General features: G+C 35.8%; 1 protein-coding gene across 8 annotated transcripts in view; it reads left to right on the plus strand.

The window, feature by feature from the left end:
• Window positions 1-25,595, plus strand: part of ST7 (suppression of tumorigenicity 7) — a 252,467-nt gene that overhangs the window by 46,599 nt on the left and 180,273 nt on the right. Inside the window, exon 1 of one of the 8 annotated variants that reach the window (XM_047849621.1) lies at window positions 5,333-5,352. The exons of 6 other annotated variants lie outside the window; for them this stretch is intronic. In XM_047849621.1, the coding sequence (XP_047705577.1) occupies window position 5,352 (1 nt within the window). In that variant the 5' untranslated portion in view covers window positions 5,333-5,351. Of the gene's footprint in view, window positions 1-5,332; window positions 5,353-8,359; window positions 8,599-25,595 lie in introns of those variants that run through there. One more of the 8 variants, XM_047849620.1, reaches the window with a different exon arrangement.

Here is a 25,595-nt window from a genome sequence, read left to right on the forward strand (position 1 = left end):
TTTCCTCATCTATAAATGAGGAAAATATCTTACAAGGCTGTTGTGAGGTTTAAATAAGTTAATACATGATGTAAGACAATGCCTGGTACACATTAAGCACTACTTACACATTAGCTCTTCATTTACCTATTAGCTATTATCATGTCCCAGGCATTGATGGTAGGTCCTTTGTCAATTTATGAGCCACCAGAGGCTCAGAGAGATTTAAAAACTTAAGATTATCCAGCTAATAAGTGGCTAATGTGTGACTTGTACCTTCTCTGATTCAAAGCCTAACTCTTAACTACCTTGCTGGCTTTCTGAGCTGTGGTAAATCACTTAACTGTAGATTGTAGGCTTTTTAAAAATTAAAAAAAAATTTTTTTATTTGAGTATAGTTGACACAACAATGGTACAATTAGTTTCAGGTGTTCAGTATCTCCCACTCCCTTTCCCCCATTTTGCCTATCTCCCCCCACATTACCCCACCTTGCAAATCCTCAGTTTGTTCTCCATATTTACAGGTCTGATTCTGCATTTTGTTTTTGTTTATTCATTTGTTCTGTTTTTTATATTCCACATACAAGTGAAATCATATGGTATTTGTCTTGACTATTTTACTTGGCATAATATCCTCTAGGTCCATCCATGTTGTTGGAAGTGGCACAATCTTATCCTTTTTAAGGCTGTGTAATATTCCATTATGTATGTATATGTGTGTATATGTCTTATACACATACATGCAATACCACATCTTCTTTATCCATTCATCTATGAAAGTATACTTAGGTTGCTTCCGTATCTTGACTGTTGTAAATAATGCTGGAATAAACAGAGCGGTGCATATATCTTTTTCAATTAGTATTTTTATTTTCTTTGGGTAAGTATTCAGTAATTGTAATTATTGGATCATTTGGTATTTCTATTTTTAATTTTTGAGGAACTTCCATACTGTTTTCCACAGTGGCTGTACCAATTTACATTCCCACCAACAGTGCATGAGGGTTCATTTTTCTCCACATCCTCAACACTTGTTATTTCTTGTCTTTTTGAGTGTAGCCTGTATAGTACAGGTTTTATAGCTATTTACCCATCTGTCCATCTCTCTTGTCTCTTCTCATTTGGATTTTTCATTATGTTCTCATTTTGTCAATAAAAGGCATTTCCTTAAAACATCTGTGATTTAAACAAGAATTATAAAATACTAAGAAGGATAAGATAAAACAATTGCTCTTAAAACAATGCCACTCAAATAATTAGATAAGAAGTTTAAAAAGCAACGCTAACAGTACTAAATTGTGAAAGACATAAAATGTCATTTCAGGTGACATCTGATAATGGCTATCAGTGTTTCCACACACTTGTAAGTTTTGTGGACATTAAGACAGTTATTATTAGGCATTTCAGGTTAGCATTTAAAACAATTATGGCATTACTGTTTTAACCATTTGCACATCTTAATTACCAGGAAGAAACTGTATCAAATTTTTGTAGCTCATGGAAAGCTTTCTAATCTCTACTCTAGATTAAGATAAAGAGAATTAAGGCCTGAGAAGTGAGACAGGGCTGCTTAGCAGCAGTGGCAGGTGAGGTTGATGAGAATTAACAGCTTTTGACTGTCAGCAGAATGGTGGTGTAATGGGATCTGCTTATGGTAATGAGTCATTGACTGGATGGCTGAGTGAAATGAGGCTTTCTCATTTACTTTATAAAATTATTGGGGAGATCTGTTAAATGATGATCTTGAGCCCAGAATTTTTAGATTTCTGTAGGATACATACTTTTGATGTTGAGCTGAAATTAGCAATCATATTTTATAGTGCTGTAAACTTTGTAATTATGTTACTGAGAAACTTATTCAAGGTAGCAAAATAAAAGCAAAACAAAACCTCTCTAAACAACCAATACCTTATCTTTCGCAAAACAGCTGCAATTTAGGGGAGTATTTAATATATCTCTAAATTGGAAAATTGTCCAGCCACTCAAGTTGCTCAAAAAACAAACAAAAAGAAGCTGATAATTTTTTTCAGTTTATTTATTTATATCTTGTTTCTGAGCAATGTTAAGAATTATATCAAGATGAAGTAGCCACTGTTAAAGTTTCAGCCAGGACACGCTCAAGATCAAAACAATTGGCAATAAAGGAGAAGGTGGCTCAGGGTCTTTGCAATGTGACATTAAAGATTGTATCAGATAGAGTCTGTCTCCGGAATGACCATATGTCCTTTCCATCTGATGTCTGTTTCAGGACTCAGACAAATGACTTCAGGGTTTTAGATCTGCTTTAGAGGATTGTTCTTTCATCACCTTTATTAGGTTTGGTTACAAATTAATCAAATGTGTTTCAAATGGATCAAGTGTGCATACTATCAAATGAATGGACATCATGACAAAACTATAAAAATTTGGATGATTACTCCTTTCAGGTTAAATGGGTTTGTAACATTGAGTACTAGGATGAAGTATAGACACCTACGTGTTCTTCTTTTCACTTAGAGAAATAATTTTTCGCCCTAGTTTTAACTAACAATACAGGAATGAAATGGGAAGAAATAACGGTTCTTTTCTAACAGAGACTTTTCTAAGATGACTTTAAAAGAACAGGCAAAGGGGAGCAGAGTCACATCAGTTGTGGCTTGAGTTCGAGATAAGCAGAAGTGTGTGTGTGCTTAATGTCACATGGCAGGAGGCTTTCCCCAGAATAGTTTGCCGGCCCAGGGAGCCCTTTCATTGTGTCTGATAGAGCTGTACTTTGGAAAATAACCCAGTTCGCTGCTGATTGCTTCATTATGGATTATACAGGTAAAATTAAATTTAAAATATTTTCTAGTCATATAGAATTACTTAAAGTATTTTGAATTCATATATAGAAATTATGTTGATTGTGCTTGTTTTTTTAAAGATATCATGTATGAATTTGTTGTATACAAATTTTGATTAATTTAGCATATACACTTAAAGGAATTTGTCAGGCATATGTTTGTTGTTTTTTCTATTTCAGTTTGGGTCATGCTCAAACAGACTTAAATTAAAATGCAAACCATAATTAATTCTCATGTCTCCCCTCTGGGCCAGAAAGTTTTGAGTCCAAACATCTGGGTTCAGATTATGCCACACAGAGAATTAAATATACACATGGTCTACAGAGAGCTTCTGGTTTCCGTAAAACATTTTTGGTTTTGTGGTAGTTCTTTCGTGCAGTGTGTCTTTCACAGAGAGTTGACGCAATGAAGTGAGTTACAGAATTTCAGTTTTTATCCCAAATTTTCTGAGTATTAATGTGTCTAGAATTTTTGGATGGATAACTAGCCTCTTCCTTTTTAAGCTGCATAACCTTATTCCCAAAGTGTAGTTTCTGAATGGTAAATTGGGACAGGTTTGGAAATAAAGTTAAGGTTAGTCTAACCATGGGTACTGGTTGCTTGATGAGTAAGTAGAGGATTCCCTTAGATTGGAGGGGGTGAAGGCGGGATGAGGAGGTGAGGTGATGATATGGAGGTATGGCCGTGAGCCTTTGCCAAAATTTGTGAGCAAATTCAAAATTAATTACCTTAATTCAAAATTATATTACCTTCCATTTTTGAACTTTGGGTAATGGTGGCACTGTTTTCTGACAGATTCCTTTTAAACTAAAGAACAAAGGCTTTTGGAAGATTTTCCACCAGGGCGGAGACCCACCTTCCATACCCAGTGGAATGACAGTATCAGTGTGCATTTAGATTAAGCTCTTCTTACATTCTCTATAAATGATCTCTGTTGATGTATGTGTGGATCCTTGACAATATGATATCAAATTGTGATTTTTTTGTGAAATTGACAATTTAAAATGTAACTTTTAGGAGCTCACTATGTAAAGGAGTTCTGTGGTAAATATTTTTTTGAAAATAAGACATTTTAAAGTAACTATTTGCCCCAAGTCTGTTTTTTCTGTAAATCCATATTTTTCTATTTTAGAGTTTCTATAAAGCCAATATAATAGCGTGTGTGTATGTATGTGCAGTGGTGGTGGTGGTGGTGTGTGTGTGTATTTTGAATTTTTTCTCATAAGGTAAGTGTGCCAGAATTTTTGTTCCATGGTTCAGAAATAAAATAGACAACTTTCAGAAGGCTCACTGTATGTGTGGTACCATGTGGAAGTAAGAAGAAACACATTTTATAGCCATATGCAAAGAAGTGAAATTTCTAAAATCTTATCAGGGAGTTTTACGATGAGTATGTTTTCAATGATAAGTTTGTACCTTTTTCCCAAAGAACAGAACCATTGATTCTTTCATTTTTCTGTAGGTCATATGTTGCCACTAAAACATTTCTCTGTTTTTAGATAATACTTTATAAACGTATAGATGGTATTCCAAAAGACACACAACTTTAACATGCTACTCAGACATCAAGAGGAGTACTAAGAGGATCACCTGAGTGGCGCAGTTGGTTGTATCTGATTCCTGATTTTGGCTCAGATCATGATCTCATGATTCCTGAGATCGAGCCCTGCATTGGGCTCTGCACTGACAGCACAGAATCTGCTCGGGCTTTTCTCTCTCCCTCTCTCTGCCCCTCCCCCATGCTCACGTGCATGCTCTCTCAAAATAAATAAACATTTTACAAAAATTAAGAAAAGAGGAATACTAAGAAAACTTTAGTGTGAGCAAAGGAGATGGCTCCAGAGAAATTCCAGATATGACACCTTCAGAATTAGTTTATGTATGTACTCTAGAGAGAATGTGTGGCTTAAGTTCTTACCACATTAATAGATAAACTAATTAAATTGGTTGTCTGATGAGGTAGGAAGCTATTTTGGATGTTGTCACCTATGGTGATTTTTATAAACATTTACATATTTGCAAATATAGGTATATTTAGTAAACTGTGAAGTGAAGAACGCATGTTTTCAGTTCATGGGAGAGTGAATTCTTTTGGATTTGAAAAAGAATTTATTTTACTGTCAGCACAGTTCATGAAGCGTAACCATATTGCACTTAATGACATCATCATGGCACTGAAGGGGTTGTCATCCAATAGAAAATGGTTCTTGATGATTCAAGAATAGATTTATCTTTTTTTTTTTTTTCTTGGAATACTCTTTCTCCCACGGGGTTTCCATGTTATCCATGTGGTTTCTTTTCACTTTTTTTCAGGTCTCTGTTGAAATGTCATCTTTTAAGGGTGGCATTGCCTGACAGTTTTATCTCAACTAGTAACCCTCACATTCAGTCATTCCTCAGCCTTGGGTTCCTCTTACCTTTTTTTGTAACACATGCCGCCATCTGACATATTACATATTTGTTTGTCTCACCCACTAGACTGTAAGCTCCGTAGAGGAGGGAGTTTGTGCTTGGCTGTACCCCTAGAGTGCAGAACAGTAAGCTCCCAACAGTAAGTTGTTGAGTGATTTATGAATGGGGTTTCCTCTAAAAGTGACTATTGACTTAGTTTAAGATTTTCACTACTGTCTTTGTTTATCAACAGTGTTCTAACAATGATTATTTTGGCTACTAAATCATTTTGGATATTGATCTTTCCTTTCATTGCTAATTTTATACTAAAATTAACAGTATTCTCTTTGCTAATAAAAAGGGCAAGGTTACAGGCAAATAGACATAATTAGACAGAATTGATAGTTCAAAGTTAATTTTGGTCTTGGAATGTATTATGTGATTTTTTTTGAGGGGTGTGGAAGACATCAGATCAGTTTTATTTCATTATATTTTCTTTCGGCAACACATTAAAATTTGTCTTCATTTTGTGAGCTCATGCCAGGTGCCTAGAGGAGAGAAAAATAGTAAACTAAATTTTTGGAATCTGTTTTGTCAAAGATGGGCCTTCAGTGATATGGATTCCAACATACTAAAGTACTTAGAAATACCTCAGGCCTCCAGAGGTTATAGAAACCTTAATAGGAGTCAGAGGCTGTCATTTGGGTTCAGTTTTGCTGGCAAGTGAGATATCTATTGTTTTAACATAGTGACCCTGGTATAGTTATCTAAAAAGTTGACTTCTTGCAAAATATTGCAGCCTTTAACTTACTCTCAGAAGTCAGTGCCAAGAAATAAATACAGGCACTCAGAAAAGTGCATTTACATATGCATATGTACACCCTCACGTATGAGCTGAGAGGAGCTACATCAATGACTTGGCAAAGCAGTTATTGCCTATAGACCGTGGCCTCTGGTGGAAAATATCTCTTACCCAAGATCATCGTCTCATTCTACTTTTCCTCTTGCCTTTCTTCTGGCCACATCCATCCACCGTTTGTGTGACTATTCATGTACAACATCTGGTATGCAATTTAAAATAGATCTTATGTAAGATAATATTCTGGCTTCAACCCTTTTGAAGGGTATTGCCTTTTGTACTTCCCTACAGTTATATCTTAATGCCATTATTGATATTCTCCACTGGTTGTTAACATGACTGATAATTTGGGAGGATGCATTTTTCTTAATTCCTGCAATTTTTGGCATAGTTCTTTCTGTCATTTTTAGCTTTCTCTGGTGACCTTTCTCTTTTAAGAATATTTTTGTCCACATTTTCAGTTGATATCTATTTTCCTTTTGTTTTAGTTGAATACTTAAAATATAATTTTAAGTATTTGTTAATTCTCAAGAAGCATTATGGAAGAGCAGTTAAGAGCAAATGCTTTGGAACCTACCTAGATTTGAATTCCAGCTTATTGTTCAGTACCTGTGTGACCTTGGAAAATTATTTCACCATTTATCAAATGTGGAAATTAATGGTATCTACATTGTAGGATTGTTACAAAGATTCAATAAGTTAATTCATGTAAACTTCCCAGAATAGTACCTGGCACATAGTGAATATTCAGTAAATATTAGTTATTATTCTTTCCTACAACAAAATATTTGTTCATTATCTTATGTAACATCATTGCACTGGTTTAGCATTTCAGTAAGCAAAGGTCAAGTTACCTTGAATAAATTATTCTATAACCACACAATGGAATATTAGGCAACTATTAAAAGGATGAGATGGATCCACATATACTGACCAGAAAAGCTATTAATGATGTTTTTAGATGGTAACTTACAGTTTCACATTCCTATCAGAATTTAATGTTTAAAAACTATATTATATGAAGACACGTCTTTGTAAATCTTAAGAAAATACTGGATACGTACCTTGGATGAATGGATAGAGAGGAATCTTGAGCTCTTGAATCTCCTATTTTATATGATTTTAAAAGTGTGGGATTATGGGAATACACACACACACACTTTTTGTGCATTTCAGTGTTTTTAAAACATTAAAACAAAATTTCTTGCTTTGCTTCTGTTGGATAGTCTATAGACTTCTAGTTTAAAAAACAGATTTCTAAGAGTAAAGGTAATGCAGGAAGAGTTTTATTTATCAAGTGACAAAATAACAATATCTTCAATTATTTCCTTGTAAGAATAGAGTAAAAAGAAATGTGTTTGTTGGTCATATGTGCCCACTGACACACAGGTGTGTACAGCCTGTGTGCACACAGCCTTAAAATGACTGAGTTACTCTAGAAAAGGACAGGAAGGCAAAATAAAAATAAGGCCAAAGGAATGGGATAAGAGAAATATATGTAGGTAATATATTCCTAGAGCTGTGGTTTTCACATCTGAATAACAGTTGCAACATAACTAATAATGTAATTGCTGATGTTTGTGAGCTCACTGTGTGCCACACAGTGTTTTAAGCACTTGCGCTGTTATTTTACTGTTAATAAATGGGTATACTTGTGGGTGTATTAATATGCCCAGAATGTGTATGCAATAGTATACATATTTTCACGTAATTGTGATTGAGTTTACAGCCTCTGATCTGTCAGTTTACCATAAGTGTAGAGAAAAAACAAGAGTTCTGTAGTTATTTTTAAAGGCAGTTTTTTTTTTCTCATTTCTGATATTCTTAATTCCCTTGAAAAGTTTAATTGCTGCATGAAACCAAGAATCTTGATCTTCATGATATCTTTGTGGTTAGTTGCTGTAAAGCCAATATTTAGATTTCTTTGAGGTCCTTGTTAGTGCTTGGTATTACAGGTTGAAGATCTTGTCAGGAAGGTGAATATATATGTGGCTCTTGTTCTTGTCCATGTGGTGACAAAGGAATTCCCCTTTGAATCGCCTGCTCCCCTGAAGCCCCTGGAGCCTCTGGCTCAAGCAGCGCAGTCCGTCTGTGCAGTGTCTCTGACGTCATCGGTGTATGCATAAGCCCTGCTATTGTCTTACTGCTACAGCAGGGCTGGGGATTGCAGTAGCCGCTGTTGCTGCTGCTTCCAGTCGTGCCCCTGCTGCTACCTAGTCCTGCCTCACTGCATCCCAGAAGAGCCACGTTGGCTTGCCTTCCCCTATTGGATTTTCACAAGCAGCTCTTCGGGTTTTTGTGCTGTAGGAGACCTTGCTTTTCAATCACACGGGAGAACACTGAAGCTTGTAAGAGGAGAATCTGGCAGCTGGACACAGCTTGGACTGCATTGTGTGTCTTCATGACCCCTGCTGTGTAGCGGCTCATCTTTTCACTCTCCCGCGTACACCCTCCTCGATTTTATTTCCTTCCCTTTTTTTTTTTTCTTTCTTCTGATTTTTTTAAAGCAGCCTCTGGAGCCAGCCATGTTTGGCACTGAATCTTCATGTAAGTAAATGGATCCCACTTCTTTGCTATTCAGAAATCTGTTTGCTGTCATGGTTTCGTTGGCTTGGACTTCATATCACATTGCCATAGGTCATTAATAGACTTTGTATTTTGGCTCTAATTACAAAGGGAATTGGTCTCAGGGAAGGGACTCCTCCTTAACTGGGTTATTCATCCTTAAGGCCAGGGATGTCAGTGTGGCCAAAACCAGGCCTTCAAGAGGGAGGAAGGAAGACAGGAATCCAGGCAGTCTCCCCAGAACGTGTTAATTGATGGGATCAAGTCTGTCACCGATCTATTGTTGTGGGTTCTATAATAGTCCTTAAACCCTAAAGTAGAAACTGGGAGGATCTAAAATGATAGTGTTTATTAGAAAGGGAAAAAGGGTTTACAGTTTTTATTTAAAAGGACAAAAATGTGTCATTATATCCTCTTCCTCCATATTTTTACAGAAGCATAGGAGTAGATATTATATGCAGATTTAAAGAATAAGAAGTAAGCTTTATTGTAAAGATTTTTTTTTTTTTTTTACACAATGGTTTCAATGTTGATATGCTGGCTAACGTCACAGTCTAGCAGCATCGTATCTGTCTTAAAACTTATACAATGAAATTGCTGTGGTGCAGAGCAGGCCCTGCACAATGGGCTGGGCTGGACAGCACTTGTAGACAGCTATAACTGGTATTAGCCTAACTAATTTGAGGATTATTTAATGTTGGATATAGAATAATATAACTTGTCCATGCAGTTATTCAGGCTCTGCAGAATATTTTGTCATTATCCATAAGGAAAGGTGACAGTTAAGTATTTCTGAAGAGACTCAACCTGCTAGCCCAGAACATTAAAAATTGGCAAGATACTACCTTTGTGGGGAGAAGAAGATTAGGGCAGCAATTTAGGAAATGCATCTCTTAAGAATTTATAATCCAACATTTTCTTTCTGATCTTAGGTGATCACTGCATCTATTTGTGTGCAGCTGATGGTTATTCTAGAATAGTTGTATTTCAGGAGAGCTTATAATCCTCAGGTTTTTTTTGTTTCTTGATTGGCTTTTTAAAGGATTATTTTTGTTGTTTCACATGGAAGCTTCTCATTGCTGAAAGTAACCACACTGACTAATCAAGGTCAAGAAAGAATAACAGTGAGACATAATGTTCCATTCGGCATATGACAATATTATTTTCTAAAAATTAAAAAATATTTTTTGAATTTTCACTTAATGGTACAATTAGAATTATTGTCGCCCAACAAGTAGGAACAGATTATTAAGTGGAAAAGACCTTCTACAGTTTCATTTTAGTCATGGAATTTTGTTTATGTAGGAACTTAGGTATGGACAGAGAGATTTACTAAAGGGAAATTAGTCTTAATACTTTTTTTAGGTGAAAATAGAAGTTGAAGCTCATGTGGGAGTCTTTGGGCTCTTGGAGTAGGGACTCTAACATTGTCTGGCCAGATTTACTTAGCAGACACAGCCTTGCCTGGTTATCAAACTTGATCTTTTAATAATGTCACCCATGTGCTATGTGATATGTTTGAAAACTGCTGGTTGCTTTTGGTTTCTGGAGCTACCGGATTACTGAACAGACAGAATACCATTCAGAAGACAGAACACCATCATGCAGATGTTTGCATTTTTTTAAACCTAATTGAGTATTAAGTTTTGCTTCTTGTTTATCACTACAAGACCATAGATAGGTTTATACTGTCAGTGGTCATTAAGTGTTGAGAATGGACTGCCTTCTTTTGATAAGGAGATGCCCTAAATCTATACTCAGAGTTATGACAACTAATGTTTTGAGATTAGCTTTCTAGGCCTTTAATTTTTGCCATTTGGAGGCCTTATAGGCTGAAGCTGTCCATATTTAGAATATTCAGAAAAATAAGCCACATTTGAAGTTCTCATTAGTTCAGAAGGGATCTTCAAGACCAACTAAGACATTCTCACTAAATTTTTGTAATAAATACTTGTTTATCTACCCTGTGTACAATGCTGTGCTAGATCCTGGAAAGGTCATTATTTTCTAACATATTCTGATTTCATTATTCTTATTTTTGATTTCTGATTGTACTACTTTGCTTGTATTGGATGCTCTTACTTTTAAAATCGAAGGATGGTTTACAAAGGATAAAATGTGTAACTCAAAGTGTCTGTCAGCTTTGTAAGTCAAAGCTCTGTAAATTTTTGCCTATGCTTACACCCATGGAACCACGCCCCAGATTATGATACAGAATATTTCTATTACTTCAGAAAGTTCCCTTGTGATGACCTTTCCCAGTCAAAAGGAAATCACTTCTGACTTCTGTTGCTTGTAGAGTCACGTGTAATGGCTCTTGTAAATTTTCTCTTTCCCTTGCTCTTTGCCTATAAGAGAAGGAAATGTTGATGTCCTCATTTTCAAGTACTAGAGTAAGTTGATTTTATGTTTCAGACCTTTGTAGTCAGGAATTTGCAGTAGCTGGTATCACGTTATAACATGTTCTGTCTCACTAAAATAGTATTGTTTGATGTATAAATACCAACAAGGCCCCTCCCCTCCAACATACTCATACAAAAGCCCTAAAAATGACAAACAAATTTACCTGGAAGAGTAGACTCTTGTTCTTCAAATATGAAAACTTAAATAACCATGGCATCAGAATTAATAAATGCTTTGTCTTCCATTGTTTAAAAAAAAATTTTTTTTTAATGTTTATTTATTTTTGAGACAGAGCATGAACGGGGGAGGGTCAGAGAGAGAGGGAGACACAGAATAGGAAGCAGGCTCCAGGCTCTGAGCCATCAGCCCAGAGCCCGACGCGGGGCTCGAACTCACGGAGTATGAGATCGTGACCTGAGCTGAAGTCAGAAGCTTAACCGACTGAGCCACCCAGGCGCCCCTGTCTTCCATTGTTTTAATGAATGTCTTCTGTTAACATTCTAGTGAATACCTTTAACAATGCCAGTGTCAGTTTTTCTGACTTAGTGGATCTGAATCTCCATAGTTTTGTAGATTGGGCACAGTCTGTTTTGGGCCCACTGGAAAAAATGGAAGTGTTCTATGTTATATGTGCATTAATCCTTACAAAGCAGGAAGTGTAGCTTCTGTGGCTCTGTTACCATCTTGAAGTATTTCACTGAGCTTTTCCTTTACTGTAATTTCCCATGTCTAAAAATGGGAATAGTATGTCTTCTCTATCTGCTTTGAGGAAATGCAATTTTAGTTTCTGTGGCCAGAATAATTTAAGTTTAAGAAAAAAAGCACTATCAGTAAAGTTTTGTTGAGGAGAATAGTCCTTAAAAATGCATATTTTTGGTACTAAATTTGATTTAATGACATTTTAAGATCAATAAATTAAATTCCACAAAATTTTGACAATTTTACTTTTAAAATTTTATAAAGGGGCAGAAATTTTTCATCTTTTCTCTTTATGGAATAACGAAGACTGGTTTTATACTGCTGTCATTTGGTTACGTTCTTCTTGATAAAGCCAGTTATTCTCCAAAGTGTAAATACTTACAGTACAGTGAACATTTATTCAATTAACATTTACCTGGCTCAGTCCTCCTCCTGCCTCCCCTCCCACATTTGTATCTTTTTCAGTCCTCAAGGGTATCATTTAAGGTGTACTTTGGTGGGAATTGTACCCTGGTTTAACACATTAATATGTCTTCCAAAGAACCTGCCTCATTAGTCCAGTGAAGAGAGCAATATCTTTCCTTTTGAGAAACAGCATGCCTCTGGGCAAATAGTATTATTTAATCCCTCCTCCCCAAATTTTGTTATAGTCATAATACATTGAAAAGAACATCTAGGACATCTGTAAAGGGAAAAAGAAATCACTAACGTCCCAATAAAGTGGTAGGATTTTGTGAGCTTAGTGGTGATGGGGAAATGGTGGCTGTGTATGTCAGGAAGTCAGTTCTCTTTAGCTTTGGTGTGGCTGGCCCTGCCATTCTGTGGATGTCTACATCATCTTAGGTAGGTAGATAGATGCTGGAAAGGATTTGTGATGTCCCTTGTGATTTGTCTTTGAAGGACACCCAAAGTTCAGCTGTTGCCTTTTGTTTTCATTACTGATAAAGGCATTAAGTTGGGACTGACAGCTTCTCAATTTTAGTAGTGAGTGTGGTACTGTGTTTTTAAGAATAATGTAATTATCTCAAATTTTGAGCCATTGTGTGGGAGATAGTCAAATGAATATACTCTAGCAATATTAGGTCACCAAGAAGCTATATAATTAAACAGTCATTTCCTTGATAGAGAAACAAATGAGTCACACTCCTTTTTTTTTTTTTAAACATGCATTTCAGGCCATTTTTGACACCTACTCATACATGAGATTGAACTTGGGTCTATTGTTTTGGTGTAATTTTTGTGAATCAGTTGAGAAGTTAATAGTTACTGTGTTCATTCTAAAATGGCTATTCACAACTGGACCATTTTTCAATGCAAGTCCTAGTTCTTATTAAATAATTGTGTCAGATACTGCTGTTTTTGCTGTTAGCATGTTTGACATTCTAGTACTATATTTTGTTTTTATCTTTTTAGTTTCTGTCATATGGAACAAGATAATTTAGGTATACAGCCATTTCCCTTTCCTACGGCTTTAATCTGGCTGTTAGTGTTTAGTTGTATTGGATTTTAGATGCTTTCATCTTATATAAAGCAAAAGTACAAATACTTAAGTATACACACAAAAACTTACCTCTAAGTCAGCACTCAAGCAGTGAGTGTAAAAGAAAAATATTATTCTACATAACTTTAGATAAGTAGAATGCCACAGATGCTAATGTCACAAATATGGGAAAATAATTATAGATAACTGAAGTTTATGTTAGGGCATGGTCATACAGGAGCCTGGGGAACTAAATAAAGCTCATGTAACATTTGACTTGTTTTACTATATTATCTTTTCTTTCCTGCTGACAATATAAGTTCTGATGTGATTTTTTCTTTTGGGTTTCTTGCCTGTTAATAGTTGATATTTTAATTTTTAGTATCAAGAAAATATTTTAAACTTAGGATTGAATTTTTTTTCTTCTGATTATTTATGTGCTTATTCTGCTAATACAGAAATGGAATAAAAATACTCAGTGGTTATTTTTAAATTCTCAGATTACTTATTTTCACTCAAATATTGGTTTCCCTAATTGTTAGTCTATAGTTTGTTCAGCAGAAATTACACATGAGTTTTCAGTGATCTGTTGTTTTCATTGTCACAATAGACCAGATTCATATCCTGTATAAACCATGGGGAGTCTATGGGGATAAATGACCATATATGGAAACTTTCCCCATAGAATCCCCATGGAGTTACACAGGATGTGAATGGGATTCATTGTTGTTATGGATTCTGAGTTGGAAAAGTCACTGCTAGTGTGTATTTTTAACATTAATAATAGTCATTCCATTAAATTATGTTCAAATACTTTTAAATTTTCATTATAAGACTATATGGAGCACAGGAATATGAATTGTCATTTTCAAAATTGTTTTTCAGAGTATTGCTATCCCACCATTTTTCCCTAATAAATATAAAGCTTTTATTAACATGTTTATTGATGTGTCAATTAGGAAATGCACAAATTTTGAATGAAAGGTTCTGTGATGTCATAATTGCTATGCTAGAATTGTAAATTGTAGGGGCACGTGGGTGGCTCAGTCGGTTGAGCGTCCGGCTTCGGCTCAGGTCATGATCTCACAGTTTGTGGGTTCGAGCCCCGCATCGGGCTCTGTGCTGACAGCTTAGAGCCTGGAGCGTGCTTCGAATTCTGTGTCTCCCTCTCTCTCTGCTCCTCCCCCACTCATGCTCTGTGTCTGTCCTTCAAAAATAAATAAAAACATTTAAAAAAATAGTAAATTATAATATTTCCTGTATGGAGATTTTGCTTTTATTAATAATGAATTCTCATAATTGTGAACTAAAAGACGGAAGATACAGTTTAGCTCATGTTGTGGAAATGGCAGCAAACATGTGCCAGATTCAGTGATTAAGTGTAGATACTATGGTGCTCGATTGTCTAATTTCAAATCTTGGCTCTCCTGTGTTCTACCAAGGTTTGGTCACCTGTCATCTAAGCTCTTCTGTCTCAAAATATGGCTTATCCAATGAATTCTTGATGTTAGGAGTATATCCTTTTTTGGGCCAGGACATTTATACCAGGTTGGGGCTTGTCAAAGTTTATCTGTGGAGAGTAGACTCCAGCAGTGGGAAAGACTGGCTAATGAAAGGGAAGAGTTACTTTCTAAGAGTGGGTGGAAGTTCTATCATGGGTGTCTTTTTTTTTTTTTTTAATTTATTTTGAGAGAGAGGGAGCAAGTACGAGCAGGGGAGGGGCAGAGAGAGACAGAGAGAGAGAATCCCAAGCAGGCTTTTGTCCTGACAGCATGTGGCTCCATCCCATGAACTGTGAGATGATGACCTGAGCCAAAACCAAGAGTCAGATGTTTAACTGATTGAGCCACCCAGGAGCCCCTATCATGGGAGTCTCTGAAGGGACTTAGCGGGAGATCTGATGAGAGGAGACTGCATGAAACTGGTCAGAGTTGGCAAATGCCCAGGTATTTCTCACTACCAGGCACCCCCTGTGGTAGGCATCACTAACTGGTCAAGAGTGGCTGAAGCCACTAAAGTTTGGAATGTTTTCCTCTTAAGACACTTTATCTGTTCAACTGTTTTCTATATTAGTGTGAATCATAGTCACATAAATAAATATTTAATCTTGGAAATAATTACTGAATTAAAAAATTAGGAATCCTAAGAGTTCTGGTAATATCCCTTTAGATATAAAATAAACACACCATTCTGTAATGCATTATGGTTCTCAGAAATGTCAAAGGGTTAATGATTCAGAGCCACCACTGATCTCTTTGAATGAAATTTATACCAATTAAAGATATATCCCCAGAGTGTGGTAGGGTACCTAACATGTACTTATTCTTTAAAATTTGAATCTTAAGGTAATATTATTGAAAAGCTTAAGGTAGTATTATTCAAAATAAGCTGTGTGGGTTTTATAAGATGTTAATATTGAGTGTAATTAAATTTTCTAGGCTAAGGAGTATATTATATTTAAATGACATATATCAGAAACATATGAGTGAATGACTCTTGTCCCCCTTTGGAGCAGGAGCAGGTGACACAATTAGAATAGCATATGGATTTTTATTAAGTCCATATTTTTTATAGGTAAACTGCCATATACTGATACTTAGGTATATATTGATAATTGAGTACATTTCATCTAAGTTCACTTATCATTTTTTAGATTATCAGGTAAAAAATAATGAATATTATAATTACCAATTCACTTATAGCATGAAAAGTAAAAGTTGTCTCTCTACCCAGCCTGATATAATTTTAGGAATTGGCAAAATTGTTTTTCATTTCTTTTTGAGAGTTTCAGACTGTTAAGATACAGGCTTATTGGCGGAATTTTGGGGGAATACTGAGCCTAATTGGAATGCATATATATATAGATTAAGAAATCACAGTGACTCCGTTAGAGTATTATTTACCACTTACTTCCTTTATCCCTAACTACTTCCAGAACACCTAGGGTCAGCAAGAGGCTTTGGTAGGGTTTGACTTGATGATATGCATGGGCTTGAATCAGAAGTCTGGAATTTCTCATCTGAAACTTTCCTAGATTTGTTTTAGTATAATGATGTTTCAGTTATCTGTTGCTTTATAACAAAGTACCCCAAAACATAGTGGCTTGATATGAAGCATTTATTATTGTATTTCACAGTTATATGGGTTGACTGTACCCAGGGGTGGTTCTCTCATAGGGGCTCTAATGCAGTTGCAGTCAGATGTCTGTTGGGGCAGCAGTCATCTAAAGTCTTACCTGAGCTGGAGGTCCAGGATAGCTCTCCCACATGGATATAAGTTGAAGCTGGCTGTTGACTTGGGGCTCAGCTGGGGATGTAGGCACGTATGCCTATACTTGGATCCTCCATGAGGTTCAAGTTTCTCGCAGCATGGTTTTCAGAGGAAGCATCCCATGATGGAGCATTCCAAGAATCCTAGGAGGAAGCTGCAAGGTTTCTTATGAGCTAGTCTTGGAAGTCTCAGGAGTCCCTTCCACCATATTATCTTGGCCAAGCAAGTCACCAGGACAAGACCGTATTCAAAGGATAGAAATTTGACTTCTTCTCTTGGTGAGAGAGTAGAAAGTCACATTGTAGAAGAGCAAATAGGATGGAAAAATATTGCAGTGGCCATCTTTGGGAAATATAATTTGTTCCACATAGTTTCTAAACTCTACTCCATGAAGTTGGTTTTCCACAGGTCCTCCTGGAATTCTCTGTCAGGAGTCTGCTACTTTTTTTCTGTAATGGGCCAGATAATGAATATTTTAGACTTGTGGACCATATAGTCTTTTTTGCAACTACTCATCTCAGCCATTTTAGCAAATAAGTAGCCATAGACAGATGAGTGTGACTGTGTTCCAGTAAAACTTTACTTATGAACACAGAAATTTGAACTTCATATAGTTTTCACATATCAAAAAATGCTCTTTTCCTCCCCAACCATTTAAACATGTAAAAACAAAACAAAACAAAAGAAAACAAAAGAAAACAAAACAAAACAAAAAATAACCCACAACATTGTTAGATCAAGGGCTGTGCAAAACCAGGTTGTGAGCAGGCTTTGGCCCTTGGGCGTTAATTTAATGACCCCTGCTCTTAATATTTGATCTGAGTTTCCTTTTTAATAACTGAAAAACTAAAATAAAAAGACATATTCACATATTAAAAAAAACTACTTTTGACTGTTGGGTACTACTGATAGATGAACTTATGTTCTCATGGTTGATTTTATTATTAAATGTTATAAATTTGAGCTTATAAATGTAGTCTATTTTACATATTGGGCTCTTGAATACTATTTTGATTGAAAAAAGATTGTTAAAAATGAGTGAGAGAAAAAATAAAACAGACAAAATCCTATGACATGTGAAGGCTTTAATTTTAGTCTCTTACCAGAATAACACTAGGTGATGAAAGTAATACAGGATACAAAGACCATCTGTGATTCAGTTTCACAAATATTTATTGAATGCAGAGGAGTAGTATGTGGTAAGAAATAAGAGAGCAAAAAGCTTTCAAGAAATTTAAAGTTCAACTGGATATGAGGGGTGAGGCAGTGAGAGAGGGAGAGCAGAGAGGTTAATAAATACTAAAATTATGTTTCTCATTCAGTTAAAACAGTGTAGATGAGATTACTTTTGATACCAGTACCCATGAATCAAAGAAAAAAATTGTTTCTCATTGGAATTGGCATTGCATGATATGATGAATATGACAAAGGAAAATAGTTTTTTCTTTAGATAATTTTATTGAGGAACAATTTACGTATGATAAAATGTATCCATTTGACGTTACCAGTTTGATGAATTTTGGCAAATATATACATGTCTGTAACCACCCTTATCACTGCAATCAAGATAGAGAACATTTCCCTCACCCTAAAAAGTTCCTTTCTGCCACTTTGCAGTCAATTTCAAAATCTCTAGAATTTTTGGGCACCTGGGTGGCTCAGTTGTTAAGCGTCTGACTTCGGCTCAGGTCATGATCTCGCAGTCCGTGAGTTCCAGCCCCGCGTCGGGCTCTATGCTGGCAGCTCAGAGCCTGGAGCCTATTTCAGATTCTGCGTCTCCCTCTCTATCTGACCCTCCCCTGTTCATGCTCTGTCTCTCTCTGTCTCAAAAATAAATAAACGTTAAAAAAAATAAAAAAACAAAATCTCTAGAATTTCATATAAATGGGAACATACAATATATACTACCTTCGTGTACAACTTCTTTTGTTCAGCATAATGTTTCAGCTGTGTTTGTGGGGGTTGGTAGTTTGTTTCTTTTTATTACTGAGTAGTAGAAATAACATAATTGTGTGTGGGGGAGGTGCCTGGGGGGCTCAGGTGGTTAAGTGTCCGACTCTTGGTTTCAGCTCAGGTCATGATCTCATGGTTCTTGAGTGCGAGCCCTGCGTCAGGCTCTGTGCTAACAGTGCAGAGCCTGCTTCTTGGGAGTCTCTCTCTCTCTGCCCCTCCCCTGCTTGTGCTGTCTTTCTCTCTCTCTCTCTCTCTCTCTCTCTCAAAACAAATAAACATTAAAAAAAAAAAGAAATAACATAATTGGCTCAGCCATATGTCTACTGATACTGAGTTGTTACTTGTTTTGGTTTCTTATTGAATAAAGCTGCTATAGTTTTATAGCAGTGGACATATATTTTCATTTCTCTTGGGTAAAGACCTAGAAATGCAAGTGTTGAGAAACTTCCAAAATGTTTTCCAAAATGATTATAGTTTTTACATTCCCATCAGTAATGTACGGGGGTTTAGTTGCTTTATATCCTTGTCAACACTTGGTATTGTCAGTCTGTTTTAAATTTTAGCTAATTTGGTAGATGTGTAGTGATACGATTTTGTGATACAATTTTAATTTGCATGTCCCTCATTATTAAAGATGTTGAACATCTTTTCATGTGCTTGTTGGCCATTAGTATATCTTTATTGATGAAGTGTCTGTTCAAATACTTTGCCCATTTTAAAAATCACATGTTTGCCTTACTGAGTTTTGAGCATTCTTTATATATTTTGATACAAATCCTTTGTTAAATATATATATTGACAATATTTCCTTATAGTTTGTAGCTTTCAGTTTTATTAATGATGTTAGGTTCTTAATTTTGATAAAAGTCCAGGTTATCAATTTCTTGAGTCACATGTAAGAAATTTTTGCCTACCCTAAGGTTGTAAAGATTTTTTCCTTTTATTTTCTTCCAAATATTTTGTATGTTTTGCTTCTATGTGTGTTATGAACCATCTTGAGTAAAATTTTATATACAGTGTGAAGTAGAGGTGGACATTCATTGTTTTCAGCAAAATTCAGTTCTAGCACCATTTCTTAAAAGATAATCCTTTCCCCGTTGAATTGGCAACTTTATCAAAAATTAGTTGACCCTATCTATATTTCCTGTCTCTCTATTTTATTCCAGAGATCTGTGTGTTTATTCTTAGGACAATGCCATTGTCTTGATTGCAATAGCTTTATGATGGCTTTTGAAATCAGATAGTGTAAGCCCTCCAAGTCTGTTCTTTATCAAAATTGCTTTGGTTATATTTGATCCTTTCATATCCATAGAAACTTTAAAATTTGCTTGTCAATTTCTAAAAAAAAAAAAAATTCCTGCTGGGATTTTGATTGAAAGTGTGTTTAATATATAAAGCAATTTGTGAAGAATTGACATTTTAACAGTATTGGGTTTTTCAATTTATAAACATGATATATTTGTCCTTTTATTTTATTTATTTCTCCCAGCAATGTTAAAATGAGTTATGAAATTAAAAGAATGGGTTTTTTTCATTGATAAAAGAATGCTTATCTGGAGTGAGTAACTTATCTCACCTGCTGAATATAAGTTCCTCAGTAGAGCAAAATGTAGGCGAGGATGCAGAGAAAGAGGATCTCTTTTGCACTGCTGGTGGGAATGCAAACTGTACAGCCACTCTGGAAAGCAGTGTGAAGTTTCCTCAAAAAATTAAAAACAGAACTACCCTATGACCCAGAAATTGCACTACTAGGTATTTATCTAAGGGATATAGGTGTGCTGTTTTGAAGGGGCAAAAGCACCCCAATGTTTATAGCAGCACTATCAACAATAGCCAAAGTATGGAAAAAGCCCAAATGTCCATTGACAGATGAATGGTTAAAGAAGATGTGGTGTGTATGTATGTGTGTGTGTGTGTGTATACACACACACACACACACACACACACACACACATACACACACACACATATGTATATGTATACACACACAGTGGAGTATTACTCAGCAATCAAAAAGAATGAAATCTTGCCATTGGCAACAACGTGGATGGAAGTAGAGGGTATTGTGCTAAGCGAAATTAGAGAAAGACAAATATATGACTTCACTCATATGTGGAATTTAAGATACAAAACAGATGATCGTAAGGGAAGGGTAGCAAAAATAATATAAAAACAGGGAGGAGGACAAAACATAACAGAATCTTAAATATAGAGAACAAATTGAGGGTCCTGGAGGGGTTGTGGATGGGGAGATGGGCTAAGTGGGTAAGGGGCATTAAGGAAGACACCTGTTGGGATGAACACTGGGGGTTATATATTCCAGGGGATGAATCACTGGAATCTACTCCTGAAATCATTATTGCACTATATGCTAACTAACTTGGATGTAAAGTAAAAAAATAAAATAAAATAAAAATTTAAAAGTGGTGGTATTAGTAAAACGTCATTTGTTTGAATTTGGAGAACTTGTTGAATTTCTGAACACATCTTGAATAGCCTGAAAAATGAGACTTCACTAAACAAATGTTGCCATGAAGTCTTTTGGGGGTATGTTTTAACAAGTTGGTAAGAATGGTTTGTACCTAGAACACTTAAAATTATGTTCATGTAAAATGCTTTTATGGCCCTTTTGAAACATTTGCTCTCACAACAAGATATAAACTATGTCTTTCTACCTCTTGTTTTTTATTTCTTAGGAAAACATTTTATTATATTTTAAAAGTAACTTCACTTCAGTTTTTGCCTAAATATTCACATTTCTTTAGTTAGAGGGATCTCAACTTATGACTTTTTATATTTGGAAACAGGATCCCCTTCTTATAAATCCCCTTCTTATCCCTGTTGAGTTACCAGCCTTTTTAAGAATCTAATAAATCTATGGATCCTTATGAATTCAAAAGATTTAAAACTAGCCTTTCAGGTTGGCATTTGTCACCTTTAAAAATTAAATTGAACTGGAATTGACTTTATTTAAAAATTTTTCTAATTAACATGAGTTGTGATCATTTCCAAAGTCTTTAAACTTCATAAAGCCAGATTTGATAGAGATTGAACTGACTTGAAATAGCATTTTATATATATATATATATATATATATATATATATATATATATATATGTGTGTGTGTGTGTGTGTATTATAAATATGAATCTATAAACATTTATCTGATGTAAAAAGCAACTAACATCAAGTCCCTCCCCCACCCCCATTTTAGATGGCTTATAAAACGGCAGTCCTGTAATAGCCTCCAGTTCACCAATCTGTGGAAAGCTGTGGGAATGAATATACTTAATGGGTTATGAATTCATATGTACTGACTTTCTCACCCTTTTTCTGTGTTGCTCCCAGGTAGCCCTACTTTGTTATTTTTGGTGTAAGTATATAGCACGATGCTTAAGAACCCGGGCTTTGAGATAAGACAGACAAAAACACAGTTTTCCTGTTACCTTGAGCATCTTATTTCTCAGCCTCAGTTTATTCATCTTAAAATGGGATTGATAGATCAACACATGGGATTGCTGTTATTGCTCAAATGAAATAGGTAGGTAGGATGACAAGCCCCTAACTGTACATAATAAGCAACCGATAGTTTAATTATTTTAAAAGTTTACATACCAGAAACACTATGCACTATGTGTATATTTGATATAAGACAGAGAACTGAGAATATAAATGATAGCATCAAATGCATACAAATTGAAAATAGTGAGAAAAATTATTTTAAATGGAAAAACTTTTAAGCTCGGTCCCTGCCATCTGGCAGTCTACATTCTGAGGGGACAAGATGAATGAAATTATAATTCATGCACATATACTTTATTTACATTGATATTGATTTGTATAAATGTTTTTACACATGCACATTTACATATGAACAGCCCTCTTCTTGCTTCTCTTTACATCTGGTCTCCTCACTTCTAGTATTATTCTCTTGGGTTTCTGTAAGAGTCATCTTAACTTATCTTCCTAGCTCCCCTTATTTTATACCTAGGTCTATTCTACAGGTGAAATTTTTGCCTTTAAAAAAAAAATTGAAATCTCACCACCATACAAGAAAATATACGGATATTAAATTAAGTGTTCCATTTCATGAGTTTTGACAATTTCACACACTCCTGTAAGCACCGCCCACGTAAGATATAGAGCACTTCCGTCACTTCAGAACGTTCCCTTGTGCCCCTTCCAGTTTCCTTCCTCACTAGGCAATCATTTTCTGATTTTTAGAATTTAAGGTTAGTTCTGCTTTGGACTAATATGTGTGGAATTATGTCATTTGTATTCCTTTATGCCAGCTAGCTTTTCAATACCCAACACCTGTTCAAAACACTCTCAAGAGCTCTTCATTGCTTTTTGAACTAAAGATAAACGTTTTGCCCAGGTGTTCAAAGCTAGCCACCACGTGGTCCCTATTTTCCTTTCCCAACTTGCCTTCCACTACTACCCTACATGTATTATTTGCTTTTTCCTAACTGTCTTTTCTTTTTTTTTTTTTTCAACGTTTATTTATTTTTGGGACAGAGAGAGACAGAGCATGAACGGGGGAGGGGCAGAGAGAGAGGGAGACACAGAATCGGAAACAGGCTCCAGGCTCTGAGCCATCAGCCCAGAGCCTGACGCGGGGCTCGAACTCACGGACCGCGAGATCGTGACCTGGCTGAAGTCGGACGCTTAACCGACTGCGCCACCCAGGCGCCCCCTGACTGTCTTTTCTTATCAAGGCCTTCTTTTTGGATCTTTTCCTTCTTTCCAGCTATTCAAATCTTAACCACTCGTTCACTCTTTGATATTCATCTCAGGTTCCAGTTACTCCATGAATTTTCCTGTTTCTCCTAATGTGATTCTCAGCCACTTAAAAAAAAATATCCCTTGATCATTATCATAGACATGGACAATTCTTCTCAACTCCTTTTCCAAAGTCGTCATTCCTCTGTTGCCCCACTCCGGTTCCACCCTTGTAATTACTGTGGGAACGCATCTCACATTTTTGCATACCTTGTTGCACTTTACTTTTTTTTTTTTAAGATTTTGTTTTATTTTATTATGTTTATTTTTGAGAGAGAGAGAGAGAGCAAGCACAGGTTGGGGAGGGACAGAGAGTGAGGGGGACAGAGGATCCGAAGTGGACTCTGTGCTGACAGCAGAGAGCCCAACGCGGGGCTCGAACTCAGGAACTGTGAAACCATGACCTGAGCCAAAGTTGGACGCTTGACCCACTGAGCCACCCAGGCGCCCCAAAGATGTTATTTTTAAGTAATCTCTACACCCAGTGTGGAGCTTGAACTCACAATCTAGAGATCAAGAGTTGTATCCTCTACTGACTGAGCCCGCAAGGTGCCCCACTTTGTTGCACTTTATAATGCAAGGTGCAGGTTCTTGGTTTGTATGCTTTGGAGTGTGAGTTTCTGGGCTGGAATCCTCACTCCCGCAGCCTTGTGACCTTAAGTAGGTTAACTACTCTTCACCTCAGCTTCTTCTCTAAAATGAGCATATGTATAGTACTATGTCCTGGGACTGTTTTGAGTTTTAAATGCCATATAAAATGTTTATTACCTAGTAAAGGCTCAATGAATGTTACCTCTTATTAGGTATTATTATATTAGAGTCTTTTATGTTATTGCCTTATCCTTCCAAATGCATTGAATTTTCCCTATGACTTGGGAAATTTACTCACTTTGTGGCTACCAAACTAAATATTAAAAGTAATTTTTCCATTTAATAATTTTCTATACAAAAGTCTATGATGTGTTGGGAAGAGTTATTTAAAGACAGAACATTGGTGGTTCTGGGTTTTATGCTTTCTTCACCTAATACCTGTGCTTAATCTCATTTTTCAGTGTCTTATTAAATATAATAATGTCAATATCCATCTCTTTATTGAGGAAAATGTGAATTAAATTCATATCTCTTTAGTTAGTGGTACCATATTTTAACTTATCTTGAGCTTGATGTTTAAGGAGAATCTTTTAAATACAAATAATATCCCCCAATTTATCTGATGTGTATGTTTGTGTTTTTGTCTGTTAGATATGCTTGAAGTCACACATTTTTTAAGCTTTTTTTAAAGCTTTATATTTTGATTAGATGCTGCAGCATGCTATACTTTATTTAATCTCTATTCAAATGGATTAAATGGCATTTGACAAACTCTTCTTGATTCTCAAGTAGGGTGCACAGAATGATCACTATTTAAGGAGGAATACTAGGGAAATAAAAGACCTATAAGTTTACTTTTGGGTTTGTTTCTTTTAGGTTTTAAACCAGCATGTTTAAGAGATGTTTTTTGTTTGGCTCTGTAAGGGAAATAGGCATTCCCCCTATACCCAACATTCTCCATATCGTGAAAGACTATTCCTGTGTTGTTGCAGCATGCCTAGTTTTCCTTCAAGCGTTCACTAAGCAAAGACTGTGCCTACATTGGGTTCCATGCAGAGGTTTGGAAAGTTGGGTTTTTTAGATACAAAATACCCAGGTCTCTGAGTCCTTGGGTCTTCATCTGCTGGGTAATCTCCAGCTGCACACCTGACTATATAGTCCATTTGTTTTTAATATTAAGTTGACCTTTTCCAGGCTCTCTTGTTGAGGAAGTTGGAGTCCGCATAACACCAGCTGTGTGGTGTGAGAATGGAACAATAAGTCAGGGATGAGGTGTATGCCTCGCCTTTGTTTCCTGAAATTGTGCATTGATTTCTTTTGTCAGAATATTTCAAATGAATGAAAGCAACAGTTTCTATATTTGGGTTTTGTGTGTGTGTGTTTGGGGGGGGGACTTCTTTAAAGAGCAAATCATTCAGCTACAAATTCATATTTTATTCAGTACATCTAATTTGCTCAAAGTAAAACACATACATATAGTAGAAATTGTAACTGCCTTTCAGTTTCATCATTTTCAAACTCTTTCACTTCACAGCAGTTTGATTATGTGAAGTTATTTTTTTAGGCTTTTTCTTTTTAATAAAGGAAATACCTCCATTCTAACCACTGCTGCCAGCATGAGAATAGGCTTTTTCATAAATATTTTCAGGATTTTCTCTACTTGACAATTTTAAGCAGGATAAAATTGGACTGTGTTTATAAAGTTAATTCTTCCTTTCCTTTGGCATTTAATGTACTCTAATTTGTAGATTCAAAAAATGTAGGGTTAGTCTTTGTAGAATAAACAATCCTCAAAGGCTTT

The sequence above is a fragment of the Prionailurus viverrinus genome, chromosome A2 (assembly GCF_022837055.1).
Source record: "Prionailurus viverrinus isolate Anna chromosome A2, UM_Priviv_1.0, whole genome shotgun sequence".
Lineage (NCBI taxonomy): Eukaryota > Metazoa > Chordata > Mammalia > Carnivora > Felidae > Prionailurus > Prionailurus viverrinus.